This window comes from Myiozetetes cayanensis, unplaced genomic scaffold (genome assembly GCF_022539395.1).
Source record: "Myiozetetes cayanensis isolate MyiCay16 unplaced genomic scaffold, myiCay2020 scf4, whole genome shotgun sequence".
Classification (NCBI taxonomy): Eukaryota; Metazoa; Chordata; class Aves; order Passeriformes; family Tyrannidae; genus Myiozetetes; species Myiozetetes cayanensis.
In genome coordinates, this window is record NW_026087631.1 from 4,912,259 (window position 1) to 4,933,560 (window position 21,302).

At 43.8% G+C, this 21,302-nt stretch overlaps 1 protein-coding gene across 4 annotated transcripts in view; it reads left to right on the forward strand.

Annotated features, from left to right (window-relative positions):
• Positions 1-21,302, forward strand: part of ABCA1 (ATP binding cassette subfamily A member 1) — a 93,247-nt gene that overhangs the window by 18,644 nt on the left and 53,301 nt on the right. For all 4 annotated transcript variants that reach the window (XM_050329425.1, XM_050329423.1, XM_050329426.1 and 1 more), the window contains exons 3-5: positions 1,904-1,997; positions 5,747-5,888; positions 6,744-6,865. In XM_050329425.1, the coding sequence (XP_050185382.1) occupies positions 1,904-1,997; positions 5,747-5,888; positions 6,744-6,865 (358 nt within the window). The remainder of the gene's footprint in view (positions 1-1,903; positions 1,998-5,746; positions 5,889-6,743; positions 6,866-21,302) is intronic.

The window sequence follows — 21,302 nt, forward strand, 5'->3', positions numbered from 1 at the left end:
ATGGCTGTTGATGCTGGTGGACTTGTCTTGGTTTCACAGCCACCCTTCTGTCAAGAGGAGGAAAAGTCCTGCTGTGCCATCCTGGCATCAGCTGTAAGGGGATCCTGAAAACAGAAGGCGTAGACAAGTTGTCAGTGCCCTAGCTCTGAGCATCTTGGATCTCTTGGGGCCAGAGCACTGTTTGAAGCAGAGCAAAGCAGGCTGTGAATGTTAATGGCTGAGTGTGTGCTGCCACTACATTGTTTATTGTAATAAGAGAGACCAAAGATGCTGAGGCATCTTCCTGACACCTTTGTTGTTAGTGTGGTCTATTTCTTAGCCAGTTGTCATACACTGTGTGCATGAAAATGACAGATCACAGCATATTTTGAGTTGAAGTGACCCAAAGGGATCATCAAGTACAACTCTTAAGAGAATGGCCCATAAGGGGATCAAATGTGCAACACTGTGTTACTAGCACCATGCTCTAACCAGCTGAGCTAATCTCAAGGTCCAATGGGTAACAATATCTCAAAATTATCTTGCAGAGACTGCGACTGTTATCAGGAGTGCCTGGGAGACTCTGATGCTCAATTACCTTTCAGATAGGGTTGCTGTTTGGTTTGATGTCAGCCATCAAGAGTGTCTTTGAAAAGCCATCTTACATAGTTTCCTCTGCTGGATCAAGTGGCCTTTGCTTTAACACTTTGTTTTTACAAAGTGAGCTTGTTTTGAGGTACAGTAGTCACTTAGAAGTCTCACCTCAAAGTTTGTATGGAGTGCCTTGTGCTGAGTGCCAAGAGTCCACTTTTAGCTGTTAATGATGGAACATGGGAAAACATATTTGTGTAGGGGATTCTGTCTCCTACTGGGGTGCAGGTCTGACCTCCTCTTTCTAGGGAGACTGATGTAGACCTCTTATTAGAAAAGACTGAGTGTTCCAGGAAAGAAAAGGAGAAGGTTTTTCTTTACTTGACCAAGAAAACACTGTCCTACTTCCAGTAACTGAAAAGCATAAGAAGCGGCAACATAAAAAGCTTTTGGTTTTTCCTTGTCTCATGGCTTTCTGAAAACCCACGTTTGGGAAGTTTTTCTGGAGTGGGAGAAGAGGGGTGTGGTTGGGGAAGCTCAAGTCTGGGGAGACTCAGCTTGAGTCTCAGAAGCTCTAGGCTGAGGAGTTGCTTTGTCCACGTGGTTCTGTGGGATGTGACCCTTCTCAGTGAATTTCTTCTGCACTTCAATTCTGTGTCTAAAAAATGCAATGCAGGTATTTCTTTTTCTTGTCTAGTCCCTCTAAATTAATGAGTTATTTCTTTATTTACCTAACATTCCCTGCCAGTCTGTAGATAACCTGGACCAATGTGTGCCTACCTTGGGCAACAAATGTACATTAGGACAAAACAATTACTAGATATGAGCTTAAGCTTAATAGCTCTTCCTTTGTCATACTAATATACTTCTGCAGCACTGAAAGATTTGGCATAGCTGTGCACCAGCACAGTTTCCATGCCTGATGTGTTAGAGTAGAAGCTTGGTGGTTTACTGTGAGAAGGGGATATAAGGACCTTCCACTACCTCCAAATTATGAAACAAAAAATTCAGCTCATTGCTGGGAAGATTCATTGGAAAGTTTTTTTTTTTTTTTCAGTCAATGCACAAAAAAAGGAAGCCCAAAATAGCCCTTTAAGCACATCTAGTTTAGTCCAGTAACTGGCACATATTAATGAGAAAAGCCTGTAGTTCTCTGCAGATTATCCTCTGAAGCTGGAGGAACAAACTTCTTGATCATGGAATGCATAGGCAAAGCAAAGTGAGACAGTGCTCACAAAACTGTTCTGTCTTACAGCTGGATTGTCCTGGAACCTCTGTTCTGACCTGTATTTTGAAATATGATGTCTTAATACTTTGTCTTTATCGTTTCCAGTTCCAGCTGCTGATCGAAGTTGCCTGGCCTCTGTTCATCTTCTTCATCCTGATCTCTGTAAGACTTTCATATCCGCCCTACGAGCAGCATGAATGTAAGTACCAAACACAGCAGCTGCACCCAGAATGGCTGTTGTTTCATGGCTAGAAGGTAATAATAATGCAGCTGGCAAGATGCAAAGAGCAGTGATTCTCTACTTCAGTTAGAAATCTGTAGGGAGGTCTTAATGACTCCTTTCCTTCCCCCTTGGGGACTGCAGTGTCTTCTGACATGTTAATGTTGTTCCAGGACTGTACACTGCTGCTCTTTTTCTTGCTGTTTCTTATTTTTTTGGATTCATAATGAATTACCTGAGAATTTGGCTGTAGAACTGTGACAAATCTGTGAAACCCACACAGAATGCGAATCTTATTTTTCATTGTTGATCTGTATGTGACTTAGCATGAAAGAATGCAGTGTTCTGATCTCTTAAGAAAGCAATCCCTTTTCCAGGCAGTAATGTGCATTAATGTATTGTAAAGAGCACAAGTGCAATTCCATTCCATCTAACCATTAGTGTGTCAGCTCTGCATTTAGCAGATTCAGCAGTCATACATTGCTGAGGGAAAAACTGTTCTGCTTTTTTCTTTACACCCCAAATGGACACAATTCTGCTTTTCTTTCAAAGGACGCTTGTTCTTTATAAATGACGATCTGTAGGCTTATTTGGTTGCTGTTGGATTTAGGAAGCATGACTTGTTAGCAACGTGCTTTGTTCTGCTGTGTCTGTGTCTAACTACAGCTTCATGCTGCAGTTAGCTGACTCTGGAAGAGCTCTTTGTTTATCTTTCCTTTGCCTGATTGCTGCAAGGTAAGGTTTAAGGGTCAGCAAAACATGTTTCTGAAGGGCACTCTGAAGCATTTTGTTCTTAAAACAGGGCATTATGTGCTGTTTGCTAGGTGTTCAAGGTAGTGAGGGTCTTTTTAAAGCTGAGGTGTTAGTGTTTGCCGTTTCCCATTACACTTTGGACTCTGCTGGTCCCACGTACTGCCTAACTCACTTTCTTCAGTGCTCAGCAGGGTAATTGAACCTTCCCTAAATTAAATCTCATACTTTACACGGCCTCTTCTGAGTGAATGGTACAGTGGCATTAGGAGAGGTGCCTGTGATACAGCCATGAAGCTGAAGAGAAGCAATAAGCAGTCTGCTCAGATGGTGTAAAAAACTACCAGCTTTGATAGTAGTTCATTTCAGCTGGGGCAGTGCTGTTTATAAACTCAAACCAAGCAAGAGCTGCAGTTTCACAGAGCTATGTAGCTTGATCTTGTTAGTCAGTAGCCTCCTTGTAAATCATTTGCTCTGGCACCCTGGTGTCACAAGCAGATTTTTGAATCTTCCACCACCTGCACCCCTTTTTTTCCTTCCCGTTTATGCTGAGTGTTAATTGCTTTGTCTGCTTTCTTAGTGTCCCCAGGAATTGTGGAGTATAGGGCATCTGGTAACTTTTTAATTAACTTTTATGGTTAACTCCTTCATTTTTCTAAAAGGTTCTGTGAATAGGTTTCTAAATCATGTTTTTGGTGTCTGGATTGGTTTCACTGAACATTCACTCACGTGCTGACAAATGCGGATGTGTTTTAAAGTGAAACAATTTTTGCTGAACTGTGAGCAGAGATAGAAATAAAGAAGCTTTGGGTTTATGGCAAACTCTTTGGCAGCTCTGTGGATGCCTTGAGGGAAGTAAGATTGTTATCTGTAGTAGCAGTGCTGTTATGAAATCTCTTGCAGGTAATGCCTGGTGATAACAGTAACAGAGCTGCATGCAATTGCTTTGTAGCCTCCAGATAGCCTCAGTATTTTAATGGTAGTCTTTTTCATCCAACAAGTAAGATTTTCAGTTCTCTTTTCTTGTTTGAGAAGAACCAAGGATTGGACTGGTTATCTTCTCGGGATTTCTTATTTCTAGCAGCTTGGCTTAGTGTGAGGAACTTCCCTCTGAAAACACAGAGGAATATTTTGCTAACTTTGAAGTGATAGTTATGTGGCTTTCACCTGACCAGTCAGAGAAGATCTCTTAGATCGCTATTGAGCCAGATTGCTGACTTGTGTCTTCTAGAGCTTTTCTTTTCTGTTCCTGTGACCCCTTAAGGCATTCAAAATGCACTTTACCGGGGACAGGGGGAGGGAAGCTGACAGCAAGGGACTTTATTCTTTACTGAAAAGCTAGATGTTTGCAGCAATGTAATTGAAAATGGTGTGCTGTTGCACTGTGTTTTCTGTGTAACTTCTCTGATTTAAAACCAGCAGATTCCTGCTTTGCTCTTGGAGAAACTGCTGTCACATGCATCACTATGTGTAAAAAGTTACCATAAAGTGTTGTGCACAGTTTCTCTTTCCATGTTGCTCTTAATAGTTTCTTGGAGTTCCTAACCATGTAAAATGAAAGGCACGGAGGAGAGAGAAGGCGATTCTCTTGGAAATTTTACAAAAAAGAATCTGAAAGTCTTAGCAATTTTTTCTCCCTCCCACTTCCCAAGCCCCCTCAGCCAAGAAGAGCAAAAAACGAAAATGAAACAAAAGCCAGAGCGCCCAGGTAAACAGCTCTTCTATTTTAAACAGAGAACTGGGAACAAGAACTGTATGAGTACTGGAAAAAACGAACTTTTGATTCCTCCACCTTTCTCCTGGACAGAGTCCTTGGCTTTCTCCCAGGAGGGCTGATAATACTCCCATTTTCCTTCAGCCATGAACATTTAGCCAGCCTCGCTGTAACATTTCTTCCTCCTGGGGCTTTGGTACCTCCACTGAGGCTGTGGAGGTAGGGAGCCAGCCCCTTGAGTGATTGAGGCATGCTGGGAGGGCGAGATGGGCACAGAGGGGAGAATTTTCATCTCATCAGCCAAGTCTTGAGCTGTGAGATACTGAGGAAGGGGACAACCTTCCTCCAGGCTTCCCTCTCTAGTTTGGGGGTGAGGAAGGGAGCTCATTACAAGAAGTGGCTTGACAGCTCATCTAAGGTGCAGGATTATACAAGGGAAGCCTTTCTTCCCCTTCAGTGGAGGATGAGGGACTTGCAGGCACCTGAGCTGTGTACTGGTGGAGATCTGCCACGAGTAGGATGTTACTGCTTTGTGCTTGAACAGGTTGTAAACTCTGGCCTACAACCTCAGTAGTTCTGTTGGAGAAAGATTCAGACTTGAGCAAGAAGATCTGAAATATGGCAGGCAGGTGGCTAAATGTTTTAGAGCCTCTAAAGTTTTAAGATTTATTGGAAGCCAAGCCAACATGGGACACACTTATCTCAGGGAAACAGTGTAGGCACCCACCCTTTGTTTGATCTTTACAGTGTGTGTAATTGGAGGGAGGAGATTCTGAAAACCAAAAGTACTGAATAGAAATATTATGGATATTCAGAACCCTGACCAGGGATGTCCCTGTGGCCTCAAGCCAGATCCTTGTGTCGGTTAAGGCTGTAAATCCAGAGCAACATGACTGGTTTGGAAGCATGTATGTGTACATGAGCTCACCACTGCCAGTCTTTTGAAGTTGCCTGTTGTTGGGCATTAATCAGCAAGAAGTACTTTATTCCCATCAGCACGGCCGAAAACAATGCCGCACAGCTGAGAGCAGCAAAGAGCTTCTCCTACAGGTTTAGCAAGGTTTTGTTTTTCAGCTGAGGCGGCTAGGGAAGTGTGGAGAACCTAACACGAGCTCAGCACTTCTTACTGTTGGCAGCTCTGCTGTCTGACGAGCACTTTGGGGCAATAACCACCACAGAGTTAACACTGCCCTTCAAATACAGTGCTGTGTAGTAGAGGCTTCTATTGTGTGCTTGTTTCCTAACTCCCGTGCTTCTGTTCTAGGTCATTTTCCAAATAAAGCTATGCCTTCAGCAGGCACCTTGCCGTGGATACAGGGGATCATCTGCAATGCCAACAACCCTTGTTTCCGCTACCCAACTCCTGGGGAATCCCCTGGTATTGTTGGAAACTTCAATGCCTCCATGTGAGTCTCTCTGCTCTTGCCTCATCTCTGTGCTTGAGGGGAACATAATGAAAAAGGATATTTGGAAGTCACCAACTAGTTGCAAAACCATATGATATTAAGGGTTTTGTAGTTTCTACCACCACCAAAGTACCAAATTCTTCAGCTACCAAATTCAGAGGGACTAGCTGACAGCTGGTAGGTGTCCAAGCAGTTGAAGCTCTTGGTGAATGAAAAACTCTGCCTGGGTGAGGTCTGAGTCCATTTGTTTATCTGGACCCAGAATTTGGCCCATAAAGAGGTATGGCTTTTTAAGATGCTCTTTTTTCAGAGTATCTCTTTGTTCAGAGGTTCATTAACCAGGCAATGTGGAGTAAGAGGCAGTTGAAGAACAGGTCCGGGGGATACTCCCTGGCATTTGTCATTTATTACTGGCTAATATGAAGCAGAGTTTATGGCCAGCTTGCCTATACCCTGTCTTACTTGCTCCATTCATACTGTTAGGCGAGTTAGGCTTGATGCAGAGTATAATGTGTCTGCAACCTGGAGAAACCTTTGAAAGGAGCAAGGACATACTTAAATTATTGTGCTTCTAAGGAGACGTAGTTTACTGGCAGCAGGAGTCCCTCTCTGTCCCAGTCTTAAACATGCTTTCAAATGCCTGGATGTGCCCAATGTAACTTAGTTCGACCTTGCTTTAGCAGGCATCTTTTATTAGGTTCCTTGGATTGTCCCAGTGGAGACAGGGTTTTTTGTGCTGGAGTGGCATAACTGAAAAAAGACTGGAGCTTGGAATTGGTATGTAAAACTGTGTCTGTGGATGCTGGCTCACAGAGCTGATGACTGCTGTGTGTTTTTCTGTTTTCCCATCCCCAGTGTTTCCCGCCTGTTCTCAGATGCCAAGAGGTTACTGCTGTACAGCCAACAGGACACAAGTATAAAAGATGTCCAGAAGGTCCTGGGAAAACTACGCAAGTTGGGAAACTCCTCTGGCTTAGGTAACAGCATGGGGAAAAAGCACCACCTACATCTGGCATTTCTGGTCTGGTTAATTCTACATGTGTGTAAATTTCAGAAAGGTACCGAAATGGGAGTGTGCACGATTATAACTTACAGCTCATCAAACCCTTTCCAATCCTGTAGAGGTACCTTAAGCTTCTCCCGTGTCAGAGCTTTGTATGCTGTGCTCCTTAGCTTATTTGGTGGAAGTGAAAAGGGATGGTGTGCAATGCCAAGAACAGCAGCTGTTCTGGATGTGAAATTAAAATCCTCAACTCACTGAAGCTAGTCAGAATGCTGGCTTTCTCAAAGGAGTCCAAGTAGTGTGTCTTTTTGGAAAGCACTCGTTATTTTGATACTTTGTCAAGCAATGCACACAATGTAGCTCCAGTTTAGTGTCCTAACCCCTGAGCTCCAGAGGGAAGTGTGCTGGAAGAACACAGATGAGGAAAAGCTGATGTTGGCCTCCAGTTTACAAACTTGAAACTGGTTATAATCTGACAATGAAGTATCCGCTTCCCTTCCTTTGGGAGGGTTCCCTGTTTTGGAGGTTTTTTTTTTTTTTTTTTTTTTTTTTGCTTCTATATGACTGCTTGGTGTAGTATAGTTCATTCTCTTCTATTGTCTGGCAGGATTTTGAATGGCAAGGTACAGAAGAAAATTCTTTTTTTTGGGGGAGTTTGTGCAGCCCTATTTACCACAAACAATTAGAATCCTCCCATTTTTATCTTGACTGAGAAGATCTGGTGTTCCTTCCTGTCCTGTGCAGATGAATGAGTGGCCAGTGTGAGATCACATGGGAAGCTTGCAGCAGACCTGGGACAGGAAAGAACTCTGCCCAGTCTTGGGAAATGTGGCAGGTTGCTTGTTGCTTGTTATTGCCAGGACTCTCTGATATAGCAATTTGTAAAAGTTTTTTTGGGATTTTTTTTTTTTTCTGAGAGATTAATTTATATTGGTATTTAGTGCTGCACAAGTATCTTGGAAGTGATGGAAAGTAATGGTTTAGAAGGAGCAGGGAGAACAGCCACTGTCTGTCTTCACCCACAGCCTTTATCCAGGCACGTGGAGCTCTTTGAATGTAGGTAGTATTTTAGTGCTTTGTGAAAATCATCCTTGGTTTTACAGTTCTTATTCTTCCTAGCTCTCCTCATTTGAGCATGTCTCAAGCAGGCTGCAGGAAGAAAAATACTTGACTTGATGTGATGTGAATAGTTTCATGTATTCTGGTGTGGATTTTATACTTTGTGCTTGTAGTAGCATCTGCAAGTTAACTCTTCCAAAAAGGAGTAGATACTGGTGTTTTGTATTGAAACATACAGTGAACGTCAGACATGGACGTTTAGAGGCAAACTAGCAAAACCATAAGCTGAAGATCTCCTTGCTGGTAAGGTTTGAGGGGGAGCAGTGATTCCTAGAAACGTTTTGCATACGGAGTGTTGTCCAAGTTGAAAGTCAGAAGGCTCATGTTTCTCTGTACTGTAAAGATTAACTGACTAAATTGCAAAAACAAGACTCAGACCCAGTCATCACAGATCATAATTCTGTAATAAAATATTTCAGATGTGTAATTAGAAAATCAGTCCTCTGTGTCATTAGAACGACAGAATGCCCATTGTTGGTGAGGCTTTCGGAGAACAAAGTCTGCTTGTCCTTGTTCTGGTCATTTACAAAGCCTCCAACTTGGGGGTCCCTGCTGCCCTTTCCGGCTGCGTGATTTGTTCTCTGACAGAATGCATATAACATCACCCTCTAATCTTAGAAGTATTTATGTATTTATACTTAGTAGCGCTTAGATTCACGTGCAGGGAGGGTCAGCCCTTCAGTTGCTGTTGACAGTGTGATGTGAGAGATGCAAATCCTCTCCACTCTGGGGCGTTTGCTCCAGTGACTCTGGGAACCTAGGAAGGCAGCTGGAGTGGATGTCAGCTCTAACACACCCCCAAACCTCTTTATACAGTTGTTTTCCTCAGTTAGCAGGAGGGCTAATTACCTGATGAGCCTGATTGAAAGCATTGTAATACCCTCTGTTTTCTAGCTCTGGCCTGGACCTGATGCTGTGTGAATCGGTGGTGCTCACAGGGGCAGCTTTGCAGCTTCGCCTGGGGAAGGGACTCTGTGCTCCCTGCTGTGTGACATGGGCTCTGTTGGAGTCTCTCTCTCATCCCTCACACACTCATCCCACTAGTGCCTGATGATTTTGAAACAGGTTTCCAGGAGATGATCTTCTGCTGCTGGTATATAAACTGGAGCTGCAGTGTAGATTTTTTTTCTGATGCTAGTCATACAGAACATGCATGTCTGTATTGGGCTTCTGATGTCTGAGCGGGTTCGGAGAGTATTTGCCAAAGTCCTTTCACTTGCAGCTTCTTTGAAACAACCCTCACAAACTAATGTTCAAGGTGTGACCCTTAGTCATCTGACCTGAAATTAGGCATGCGCTGAACCCTGGAGAAGGGAGATTTATTTAATGTGGCAGGTTGCTTGCACAGGTATGTGCAAATGAGTGTCTCTGTTAAAGACAAGGTAGGACACTAAGATTTGTTCAGGCTTTGTATCTCAGGGACTTCTTGATGAAGTGTGAGGTAATACTTCCTAACGGGTCTGTTTGAGGAGGAGCAGCAGGGAAGAGCTCTTCAGTGGAGAGAGGGGAAGGTGTTATCACTAGGGAACAGTCCACCATTGCTTAATGTAGCACCTTTTTTGGCCAGGTAAGGTACTAACTGGTGGTGTGAGGGAGTTCAGCACAGTTAAGTGGCCGCTTTCAGCAAAGACCTGAGCAGTGAAATCTACGTGCAGGCACACACATCCCTTAACATAATCAATTTTGCAGGCAGGTGCCAGGTGCCCTCTCCGTCCCAGCACTTGTTACATCTCTGTCCAGCAATGTCACCAAGGTCTTCCACGCTCGTGATAAGGGCAGAGTGCAAATCAGAACAGAGAGTCAAAGACCGTAGTGACAGCACTTGCAGGAGCATGACATGGCTGCTGGGACTGCCAGCTGCAGTAGGTTTGGATCACTGCTTGCAGGCACTGAATTTGCAAGTGGCCTCAGTGCCATTTTAGCAGATAAAGTGTTTGCAAGAAATAAGCTTTTGTTCTGTTTTGAAAGGTGGAGATAGAGCTTGCTGTTGGCTCTGAGGCACGCTTTCTTTATTTCTGCATTCTCTCTACAGGGCTCCCAAACACTTTGTTCTGCAGTGCCATGCGGTAATACATCAACGGGTATAATTAAAGCCACCTTCTTTGGTTGTTGCTAACAGTTGCACATATAAGCCTGTCTGGCTGGTATTTACTTCATTGCTCTTAGTTTTCAGTGATCCCAAAGGAAACGTTTCTATTTTTCTTGAAACCAACCCAACTAAACAAAAATGAAGCAATGAAATAGGCAGAAGGAAACAAACATCGCCTAAGAAATTGCATCAGATCTCAGATTATTCCACACGTGCCCTGCCTGTCTCAATTGTTAGCTGGACTAGTATTGCTTATGGTAGAGGAGAAACATAACTGGGTGGCATTCTCTGCTTATGTTGCACCTTGCTGCACAGACAGATGGTGAGACTGAAGGTGTTGCAGCCTGTCTGGTCAGTGCTATTAGTGCTTTTTTCATTTAACAGGTGAAGAAAGATGGAGGGCTTGGGCTAAAGAGCAGCCTTGGGAGAGGCTTTCTGGTGGCTGTGTCCTACTGTATGATTACAGGGTGTTCAGGGAAACAGGATGTTGTACATTACCTACTGGGTGACATTAAGGGGATGGCTAACTCCCTCCTCAGTGTCGTGTCCCTAACGAAATTGACCCCCACGCCCTCAAGCTAAACATTTAGATTGAGTCTTACACCTGCCTACGCCTCCCTAATTGAACTGGTTTCCTCCCTGGCTTCCCTTGGGAAGAATCCCAGCAAAACTCACCTAGGGTAGAATGAAGACTAGCAAACCCTATGTCCAGGTGGCCTTCACCCCTGGAAACGCCTGCAGACACCAACCGTGGCAGGGTGGCATTCCTGCTGTTGTACATAAATGTACAGCTGGGTTCCCTGATGCTGTGCTCCACAGGGACATACACATCCTTTCCTTTAGGCTGGTGGGGAGGGGGTAAAAACATTGCCAAAAATGCTGCCCTGTGGTATCAGTAGAGAGATCTTGACTCACAGGGGCAGGTGGGAAGGCTGCTTTACCTTTTGTGTTTTCAGTACCCGTTACTTTGCATTAGCCCTCAGCAGGAGTCCCCAGGGCATTCCTGGCTGCTGCTGCCTCCCAGCCCTGAGCATCCAGCCAGGAAGGGGAGCCCAGGGCTGTGTGGGAACTGCTGTGACTTCTGCTTTGGTCCAGTGCAGCCTGTTGGGATGAGCAAGTGGAACGAGCAGCCAGTACTGGGTGCTTGGATTGCGCAAAGGGTTTTGCAGTGTGCCATGTTGGCCGAGTGGGAGATTCGTGGCAGAGTTCCCACATTTGCCTAATTAACTTTTTTTTTCTCCAAACCTCTGGGTCTCTGAACAGACACAGGCTTGAGTGCCCTTAGATTTTTATTTTTTCAAGTAAATGGAAGTTGTGTAGGTGACTACAGATCTGGAAAACCCTTTCTAAAACATTCTTGGAAGGACACTTTTTCCCTTACTACAGGTAGAGGACAAAGTCTCTGTGTTAATCCAAATGTCCCTTTTTTTTTTTTTTCTTTTGGTTTTGTTTTACACTGAAACTGGGAGGCTGACAGTCAAGAGATATGCAAAGGTAGAAAAGACTTCTAATGGCAGTGTTTTGTCCCAGGTTTTTTGTTGGGCAGTTAGGTATGTAGCTTTTATTAGTAAGGTGGCATGATATTGGCATAATTCAGAAAATACCATAGTATAACTATAACTGCACTTGCTGTTATCACTTTTAACAGAGCCTGCTTCTGCTTTCCTTAATATTCTGAAGCCAAAGATGGGATTAAACTAATAAAATGATCTTGGTAGAGGTTAAGGTACAAATGTCTGCTGTAGCATTAAATCTGTTCCCAGGGGAATCATACTTGTTTCCCATGGGACTGTTCATGAACAGTTGTTACTACATGACTTAGCTTAGAGCTTGAGGTGGGTAAATGTATAGCATCCTGTGTATGGCATAATGTGTATTGCTGTCTTCTGATTCTGTAGAACCGGGCCTTGGTGCTTGCTTTTGGTCTTAACTTCCTTGCTGCTGAGGCACCTTTGAAGTGAGAAGTTTAGAATTATGGCAGCTTGGATTCTAGGCAGGTGTGTATGGATGTGAAAGGGCAAGACTGCAATCCCTTTGAATGGGGAATTGAAAAAAGCCATGCAGTGTTGTGTTAAATCTGGCCTCGCTGCAGTGTTTGCACTACACTGGGTGACACGAGCTTGAGAAAAACATTTCTGAGAATCCTATCGCAGAATATTTTGTGTGAACTTTGTTACAAACACACAGGTAGGATATCAAGTTTGTCAGCACGAGGCTGCCCTGACTGTATCGTTACTTTAGGACTGGCTAACCCGATGGTGCCAGCTAATAGCTCTACTGCATGTAAGGAAGTCGACGGTGCCGGTAACTACAATTAGCAACAGAGCTATTCCAACAGAAACCAAATTGCCGTACTTTAAAAGCACTGTCTTTATCTTGCTGTTAATTTGCCTTACATAAGGACACTATGATAAAGAAAACAAGAATTGCTTACTGTGCTTGTCGGTAATTATTATTAGTATGTGCTGCAGAAGCGGGACAGTATTAAAAAGTTCTGGGTGCTTTCTTTATCCTTTAGCTGACTCTTTAGTCTTAACACTGACTTTTATTTTAAACCAACAAATAAAATGGAGAGTGTTAAGTGAACAATCACACCTTTCGCATTTTGCTATTATCTCTCTGTTTTCGTATGCAGCCTTGTTGGTACAGTTTGCTAATACCAGGATTATGTTGCCAAAACTTATGCTGGGTTAACTTCAGTTTGCATTTTTTTTTCTATGTTTTCCACTGACAAGATTTCTGGATTTGTTCTCATTAATTTCTAATCTCAGAATTCTCAACAAATTGCCTCATTTGTGGAAGACTGCAATTGGTTTATTTAAGCTGCAGTCTGAAGTTGGTTGAGACAGCAGAGTGGAGACTTTTCAAATTGAGCTTGGTGTCAGTAGTCCCCTAGGGAATTTGTAACACTGTTATCTGGTGAAAAGTTCAGCTTTCTCGGGGGATTTCCATGGGCCTGAGCTCTCATGAGAGTGGTGATTATGAAATTGCCCCATTTGGAAAAAGCCCACTTCTCTGTCTGATTGGTACCGAGGCCAGAGTGGGTAATCTGGATCTGACCTCCCGTATCTCTCAAGTTAATATTCAGCTTTGGAGCTGTCTCTAGTAATAATACATTTTATCTTCAGCATGCATTACAAGCTCTTATTACCTAATTTTTACAGCATTCCTGTGATCTAAGTAAATAAACAGCTTCCAAGGAATTGGAGCCCTCATTCTTAATCACAGTAGGCTGTGGCAGTTTTCAGTGCAGTCAGCATGCAATAAAAGGTGATGGCTTTGAAATGTTGATGCTGAATCAAATTTATTTTTACACAGGCAAGAGGATAGAGCACTGCTTGACTGAATTATTTTGAAAATCTGTGTCAGTTCAATTTTTGTGGGCAGCCTTTTTGTGGGGAAACAGACGCTGTTTTATTTAAATATTTTTGGTCATTAAATAAGTGATTAAATATCAGGATCCTGGCTTATTCTACCACCTGTTGCTGAATTTTTTTGCAGCTTCAACAAACTGCAATCTTCTTCACTTCCAGGTTTTTTTTTGTTTTTCTGTGTGGTATTGGTTGGGTCTTGTTTGAGATACATTTTTAGTTCCCTGTATAGTTTTTATGCATATACTTTGCATATGTTTTGTTTCTAAAATCCTTTGAAATTAATTGCAACAGCTGCAGAACTAAAAAATGAACATCCTTACGTATTTACTAAGTGTTAATAATTAACTGAGTTTGTAAAAACTGCATATTGCTTAGGCCTGTGTGGTGTCAAATCCTCAGCTGATGAAAAAATGGTGTAGCTGTGAAAACTTAATGGAATGTAGCTCATCTGTTAGCTGAAGATCTTGCCCTAGAGTTTGTGTGTGGTGTGTTTTTTTTTTTTTTTTTTAATGCTGATCTGGCAGCATTCTTATGTGCTATATGTGGAGGAGATTCAGGCTGTTCTGTGACACACATCCTCTGTAAACAGCCAGAGTTTCCTTCCCTTTCTAATTTAGCATTAGTTTTAAGGATGGGGCAATAAAAGACTGTTTTAAGGGATTTTAAATAAGACCTCTGGCTGTCAGTTTTGAGGTTTTGCAATGGGTATCTTCCCCTCCCTGAACCTTTCTGCTCTTCTGAACATACCTTTGTAGAGGCACATACTACCTGAGTCAGTATTTACATGGGGTTTTTTTACTGACATTGTCAGAAGGTTTGTGTGACCTCTCAGGAGGTCCTTTCCTTGTACTTCTCAATCTATTTTAATAAGTGCAGCTGAAACATAACTGGGCCCTATCTGAGGCTGACTGAGCATGCCCATGTGCCAGAAGGAGATTTGCTGATGGGACAAAGCAAAGATAGCAATATCTGAAGTCTGAGTGCTTGTTCTGACTTGTGCCAGCCAGCTCCTCAGGCAAGCAGCAGCTGCTGCCTACCCACCAGAATGGTATTTCAGAGCAGCAGGGGGGGAAAAAAAGTGCTTTGCCACTTGAGACAAGATGGGGATATGAAAGTTCTTTGTCCCAACAGGTTTTGTTATAGCAAAGGCACAGCTGTGTGACAACATGGACAGCAGCCATGGCCTGTATTATTACCCTGCTCTGTTCACATGCCCACTGCCTAGCAGGTGGAGAAAAGTGTGCTGTAAAGCCAGAGAACACAAAGCAAAGACAATGAAAGAGCCCTTTAAGACCACAAGTGTCTTTGCATGCTTGGTCTCTTTCCTTCTTTTTCATGTTACCTCTGCTTCTACCTTAAAGTGCGAAGAATTTTACTGGTGTATCCATAGAAATAATGCAGGAGACCTCTCCAGCAATACTCACTCAGTTTTCTTCAGGTAATTGCACCGGTTTTTGACTCTGGTACACAGAACCAGGTTCCTAAAGCACCAGGAGGCACTGCTCCTCTCAGTGTACAGTAGTAATGTTGCAGTCCTCTGTGTGAAAGATTCCAAATACTCCAACGTGTATTTTCAGCTAGCAAGTTATGTCAGTACTGAAGGGAAGGAATGGTTAGTGTGTTGACAGTCCAGAAGAAAACCAACCTGAAGGATGAGCTCCTGAGATGACCAAGGCAGGGTCTGTTGGGAGCATCCTGATGTGAACAGCAACGTGGCATCGCACTTTGGATAGAGGAGACATGATCTCCAGCCAAGCCATTATATGAATTTGGGCAATCCTTATCTATTAAGCATCTGTTTTTCAGTCTTTCCCAAAGATTGAAAAAGTTCTTCAGCTATTTTGAAGTGCTGTTGCCCAACAGCCTGTTTTTATAGTGGTGAAGGGTTTGAATGGTTGCAAAGGTTGCCCTAAACTAGGCAGAGAAAACATAATATTTTCTTTTTGTGCTGAAGCTTGAGGGTTTTTTCCTTTCTGTTGGACTTGAGACTCAAAACCCAAATTACTGTCCATAAGGGTAACTTTGCAGTGACCTGCTAAACTGAAACATAGGAAGCAATCACGGGAGGCTGAAATAATTTAGATGTAGCTCTATTTTCAGTGCCCATAAACAATGTTTCCAGTTAAACTAGCTGCACTATAATGATTTGCTTGTTGTTGTTAGTCTTTAGCATTTTTGGGATTGGTTTGACTCTTTGTTCTGGAGGTGGCTTCTACTGCAGTGTACTAGATGAGGAGAATTAGGACTTGGCACTTAATCTGGAAGTGACAGGTCTTCCTGAACACAGGAAAAGCAAGAGGCACTATGACCTGCTCACTGCAGACTTGGTATCTTGTTAAACTTTAGAGTATGTCGGGTGTGAGTCAGGTTCCCCAAATTCGTGGCAAGTGAGAGGAAGGGATATCTGGCAGGATGAGTCTTCACACCCAAGGGAGGGGTGGCTTTTTCACTTCTCGTCAGCCCTTCTGTGCAAGGAGGGGCAAATGCAAGGACAGGACGGTCAGGGAGCTTCAGTCCTGGGAAGCTCTGCCTGCCATTTTGCTTAAGGTTCATCCTGGCCATGCCAGTTTCATGGGGGAGGCTCTTCCAACTGGACAGCCTGGTGCTGTGATGAGTTTCAAGTAGGAGGATACTGCTGGGTTGGTTCTGCCTGCTTGTTTAGGGGATTCAGAATGGTTCTGATATAAGTGTCTTCTGTTTGCATTTGAACCAGCAGTCTCCCAGATGCATGCTTACATAACAAGCTTTCAGAAACACTTCTGCTCTTAGTAATGGTCATTTGATTAAAATGTCTAGCCTTGCTTTTCCCTGTTACTTGAATTTCCGCTGAATTTAAGGTCACTTGCTCAAGTGCAAGGAATTCTGGACAGGGTCCTCCTTGGTCACAGCTTATTCTTTCAACTTCTGTTTAGCTCCATGCTTTTTTAATGGCGTAATGCCATTCCTTGTACGCTCACACCAGTGCTTGCCATTGGAGCAGCAGTATGTGGCTGGATGTGGCATTTGGCTTTCAGACTGTCTGTTTATTTTTTTTTTCCCCCACAACTGTATTTTACTGTCTGAGTTTGTTTTGAGACACCCAAAAGCTTCGTATTATCTAGGGCATAATACTCCTCGTGCAATGAGAATCCAGTTCTAACACCAAAGCCTTGCTTTCTGCCCCTTTACATCTTGCCCTGAGCTGGATTTGACCTTTAGAGGACCTTCTTTGCAGCTTGTACCATCCCTAAATGTGTTCTGTTTACCACTCCTGAAAATGATTTTGTTGAAGTAATGGAGTATTGTGTCTGGTCACATCTGTGGTCTGCCATGTCTGTGACTGACAAGCCAGTTTGGAGGCTGAGAAGTTTTCAGTTTGTCCATGTTTTGTGAAAAGTAGCGTGAGAATTTTCAGCCAGTTATAACACCACGCAGTTTGGAGCTCTGCTCAGGATTCGCTTTCTAAGTGATAGAATGAATGTACTTAAGGTGTTTTCCTTGAAGCCTGTTTCATTTTTTTGCACTGTTAGAAGCCTGCATAATTTTTTTGTTTGTTTTTTTTTTTCATTGGCAAGTTGTATTTCACAGTTGTCTGTGCTGATAACAGAACCTGGCCTGTAGCAGGGAAAGCCACGAGAATATCTCTTCTGTGGCATTACATGGGGCTTTTAGGGAGGTGGTTGGGTGTGCCCCTCCGTAGGCAGGAGGTCTGCAGGCTGTGTTTGCTGGCAGGGCTGCTGGTGATCAGACTGCAGCTTCTGCTTCTGTTCTTTGTGTCTTGGCTTTCTGATGCAGAGTCTTTCTGTTGTCATGTGTGGCATACTGGAGGAGGGCCTGGTGGCTTTTGGGACTTAAATAACTGCACAAAGGGAGGTATGAGCCTTGTGTTAGCTGCTGGCTTTGAATACAGGGCAGAGGTGGGATTTCAGCTGGCTGAAACAGGCTCTGCATCCTTGAAGTCACCCTAGTGAAGCCTGACTGAGGATTGGTTTCATGTATGTGACTAGTACAGGCTGTGGTTTTGCCAGAGTCATTGTGCTGGCCACTAGATTTAAAGCTCTTCTAAGCAGAAACAGGGACTTACAGAGGAATGAAGGTGGTCCCAGTGTTTGCAGTCCCAAGATGAGAGGACCTGTGGCACCTTTCCCTCAGGAGAGATCCTGGCTGCTGGAGAGGGATGGCAGGCTGCCTCCTCTCTGCTCACATCACCATTTGGCACGGCAAATACATGAAGACAATGGGCTCTGGTTAAGGGGGTGCTCACTTTGGTGTTATCTACTGTCTGCAGAGGCAGCACTGTTGTATATCCGATGGCCTCAGAGCAGAGAGCTGCAGCCTACCCTAAAAACAGGTCAAGCCATGGCTGCACAAGGACCAGCACTTTGCTTGTGAGCAAATTAGGCTTGTGTTTTCCCATGAGTCAATCCTGTACAACGGGCCTGCTGAGCTGCTTGATTTCTTGTCAGCAGATCGGGGTATGGCTGTCCAACTTTTTCAGAGCACAGTTTTAGCTCTTGCCAGCATCAGTAGGTACAGAGGCAGCTCTGCCAGATATTCCCACCACGTGGTGGGGGAAGGCTGCCCTAGAAGAAAAGAACAATCAAAACATAGTAATTGCTTAAAAAAGAAAAAAACAAACTTAAGAAATGTTACTTTATCATGATTTCTGGATTTGTTGTCCAAAGTTTGGAGTATAATGAAGGCAGGTGAAACTGTCCCATCTGAAAGGTTTGCTTTTTTTCGTTGTCAGTTGGGGTCATTGGCTCACTAGGGTACAGTGCAGTAACATGGTTGACCATCAGGAGATTGCTGTGTCCTCTGGATGGCTGTCAGTTTACTGCAGGTTATTGTCAATTTACAGGTTGTTCAGTTTTTTGTTCTGTTGTTGAAGAAGAAAGCCTATTTTTCCTTTTTATGGGAAGTAGCTTCAGATATCTTTTGTTTATAAATCAGTGTTGGGTAATGAGTGTGACAATCAGTCCAGGTGTTCCATCACCTGTGCACGAGGAATACTTCTCAGGTAATGAGAAGTTAATACAAAATTCCAGCGTACAGGGTAACTGCGTGACAGCATTTGGTTTGCTTGCCCTGGTCCTCTCGCCATGTGAGGGTTTGCTGAAGGATAAGGCAGGTTTCTAGCCAGACTTTGTACTGGTCATAGGTGCTACCAGTAAGTGCTCTCAGCTGCTGGAGCTGGAGCTTCAGCTCTTGGTATCAGCTTCAGCCTCTTCATCTGCTTACAAAAACCTCTGTTGCTGGAAGTATGACTAGTGAACAAGGAATGCCCTGGGTGAAGCAGGCCTGTGTGACCTTGTGACCAGGCTGCCTTGTGACCTTGTTCTTCAAGTTGTGCCTGGGCACTGTGGAATAGTTTTGCACAAGCTCGACAGCCAGCTGTGCCATCAGGCTGGGCCTTCCCTTGCTGCAGAAGTGTGGCTTTGCCTGGGTGGGGGAACTGTGAATCTGAACTCTTGGAAAAGGGAACTCTTGGGAAATGCTTTGTTTGCTCACTTGATGTTCTTCCTTGCTTTGCTCCCTCTGTAAACTGGTGGAGACAGGTGCCTCTGACTGTGCTGTGCTGGGAACCCACTTCTCTTTTTTGTATTCTTTGAGCGCTTGCTGAAACATGCTGACACTAAAGAAAGAAACTAAAGCTTCTCATGCCTCATCCTCTCTCACTTTTCATCGTGCTGTGATGCCCTAATGTTGGTGCAACAAAAATTACTGGGTTACCCTATGATCAGTCTCTGCAGTGAGAAATAAGGGTCAGAATTTAACACCGGCATCTCTGTTGCCTTGATACCTGGATATTGTTAATACAGGCTTAGCCAAAGGAATGAATGAATGAATGAAACTGTTTTCAGCCTTGCATGTTCCATCAGTAGAGAGTGAAATCCCCTGATGATAAATTGTCATGTCTGTAGATCAGACACACTGCCCTGCTTTCCTCTTAGCTGTTGAATTTCATCTTTCAGCATGAAGCCCCTTCTCCCTTTTCCTTCACCCAGTTCTTTGTAGGAAGTCAAGATCTATGAAGCTGTGAAGAAGATTTGACTGTCACAGTGTTTTCACTGAGCTTGTTAGCTTTAAACTGTCTGAAATTTGTTATATTGTAGATTATGGGTGCAAACCTTTTGGGCAGAAACCCCACAAATTAAAGTCAGACCTGGTGAGCTTTGTACTCTACAGTGGACTGAGATATGTTGAAATACCACTTGCATGCCTTTTATTTTTAGAAGGCAGTGTTCAGGATATGAAAATCGTAGCCACAATTTCCGTGGGGTTTTGTTTTTCCACCCTATTGTTTCATTATAAAAGACAGTGCACCATTAAGTTTCAGGAGGAAGGTATGAGCCCTCTGTGCTTTCAAGTGAAGCAGGAAGGAATGGGAGAGAAGTTTGAGGAGAAAGGTCTTGTTCTGTAACCTCCTCTGGAGCTTTTTTTGTTCAGCCTGTCTGTGGATCTTCCCAGTATTGCTGGAAATTGTAACTGCTTACTGTGGGACCTGTTATGGTCATCCTTGCAGTAAGATCAGCAAATTAAAACTTGTTTCTGGCTGTGGTTTCTCTTGTTCTTTGAGCCACCTTTTGAGCCTGCAGAAATAACTGGGGACGTGTTTCTGGAACAAGGACACTAAAACCTTTGGCTTTTGGACCACAGATACTTTCTTCACTGCACAGGGGGTGCTTCAGTTCTGGTCTGCATGGAACAGAGACCTCACATAGCACTGACTTGCTATTTTTCTATAATGCACACTTTTGTTTTGATGTTCCATGTAATCAATAATTTAGCAGGCATGGAGGTTGTTTTTCTCAGCTCCTTGAGTAGGTTTTGTTCGTTGTTTTTTTTTTTCCTATTGTCACAAAGCTTTGATTCTTGAGCGAGGACTGATTGGCCTACCACTGTGCTCAGGATTGAAAGCGCTGGAAATAATCAGGCTGTCAGAAAAAATGTAAACCTTAAAAATATTTAAAACAGTGTTACGGTCCTGTAGGAGATGCTCTGCAGTCTGAAAGTCCAAGAGCTTCTAGTTTAGATGCCCGGGATGCAGCCTCCCAAGGTTTGTTTGAACTGGGTGGAAATGAAGGACAGCTGTGCCTTTCATGGAGACAACGTCCCTGAAATGCTGCCACGTGTGACTGTCTAATCCTGACCGGTGACTTCAGGGAGGAAGGAAGGTTTTGTGGTTAAGGCACAAGACCTCCAGGTCTAACAGCTCTCAGTTCTGCTGGAAGCTTTCTTATGTGACCATATGAAGGATCCTTCTCCCTGCCCTGCATGGGATATGGACTTCCTTCTGCTTTTTTCATGTGAATGGGGACAGGCTACTGTTGTGTTGCCATACTGTGCCCAGACTAGTTAGAACAAAAGCACTTCATCCCTGCCAGACCTGCTGGCATTGGGGGTTATTTGCATGATTTTTAAGCAAAGTCTCTGCTTTACTGTTGTTTATTCTGCTGTTGCTCCCTTGGTGTCAGGACTGAAACTGTAAGAGTAGTCTGCCACGGGGAAAAGCTGTCTCAGTATTACTTCTACAGACATTTATCCCACCACTGAATGAGCAGGATGGTTCACATCACATCTGACAGTCCTGGGGTGTGTTTGCTCAGTCTGACCTGAGGTTCATCTCCACACTTGTGCCTGGGGCTTGGCTTGCCTGCTGGGAGCTGTGGTTACAGCCACAGGCCATACCCCGTGGTGGTGGTGAGGGGAGCCTGCAGGACTGCGTCTCCTTTGGCTTTCCCTTGAAGATGAAGGCAAGAGGGAAGGAAAGGCTGCATGCCCTTGCCAGGAAGTCCATGGAGAGACTGCTCTCTGTGCTGCCTGGCTGCTGCAGCTGCACTGTTGTT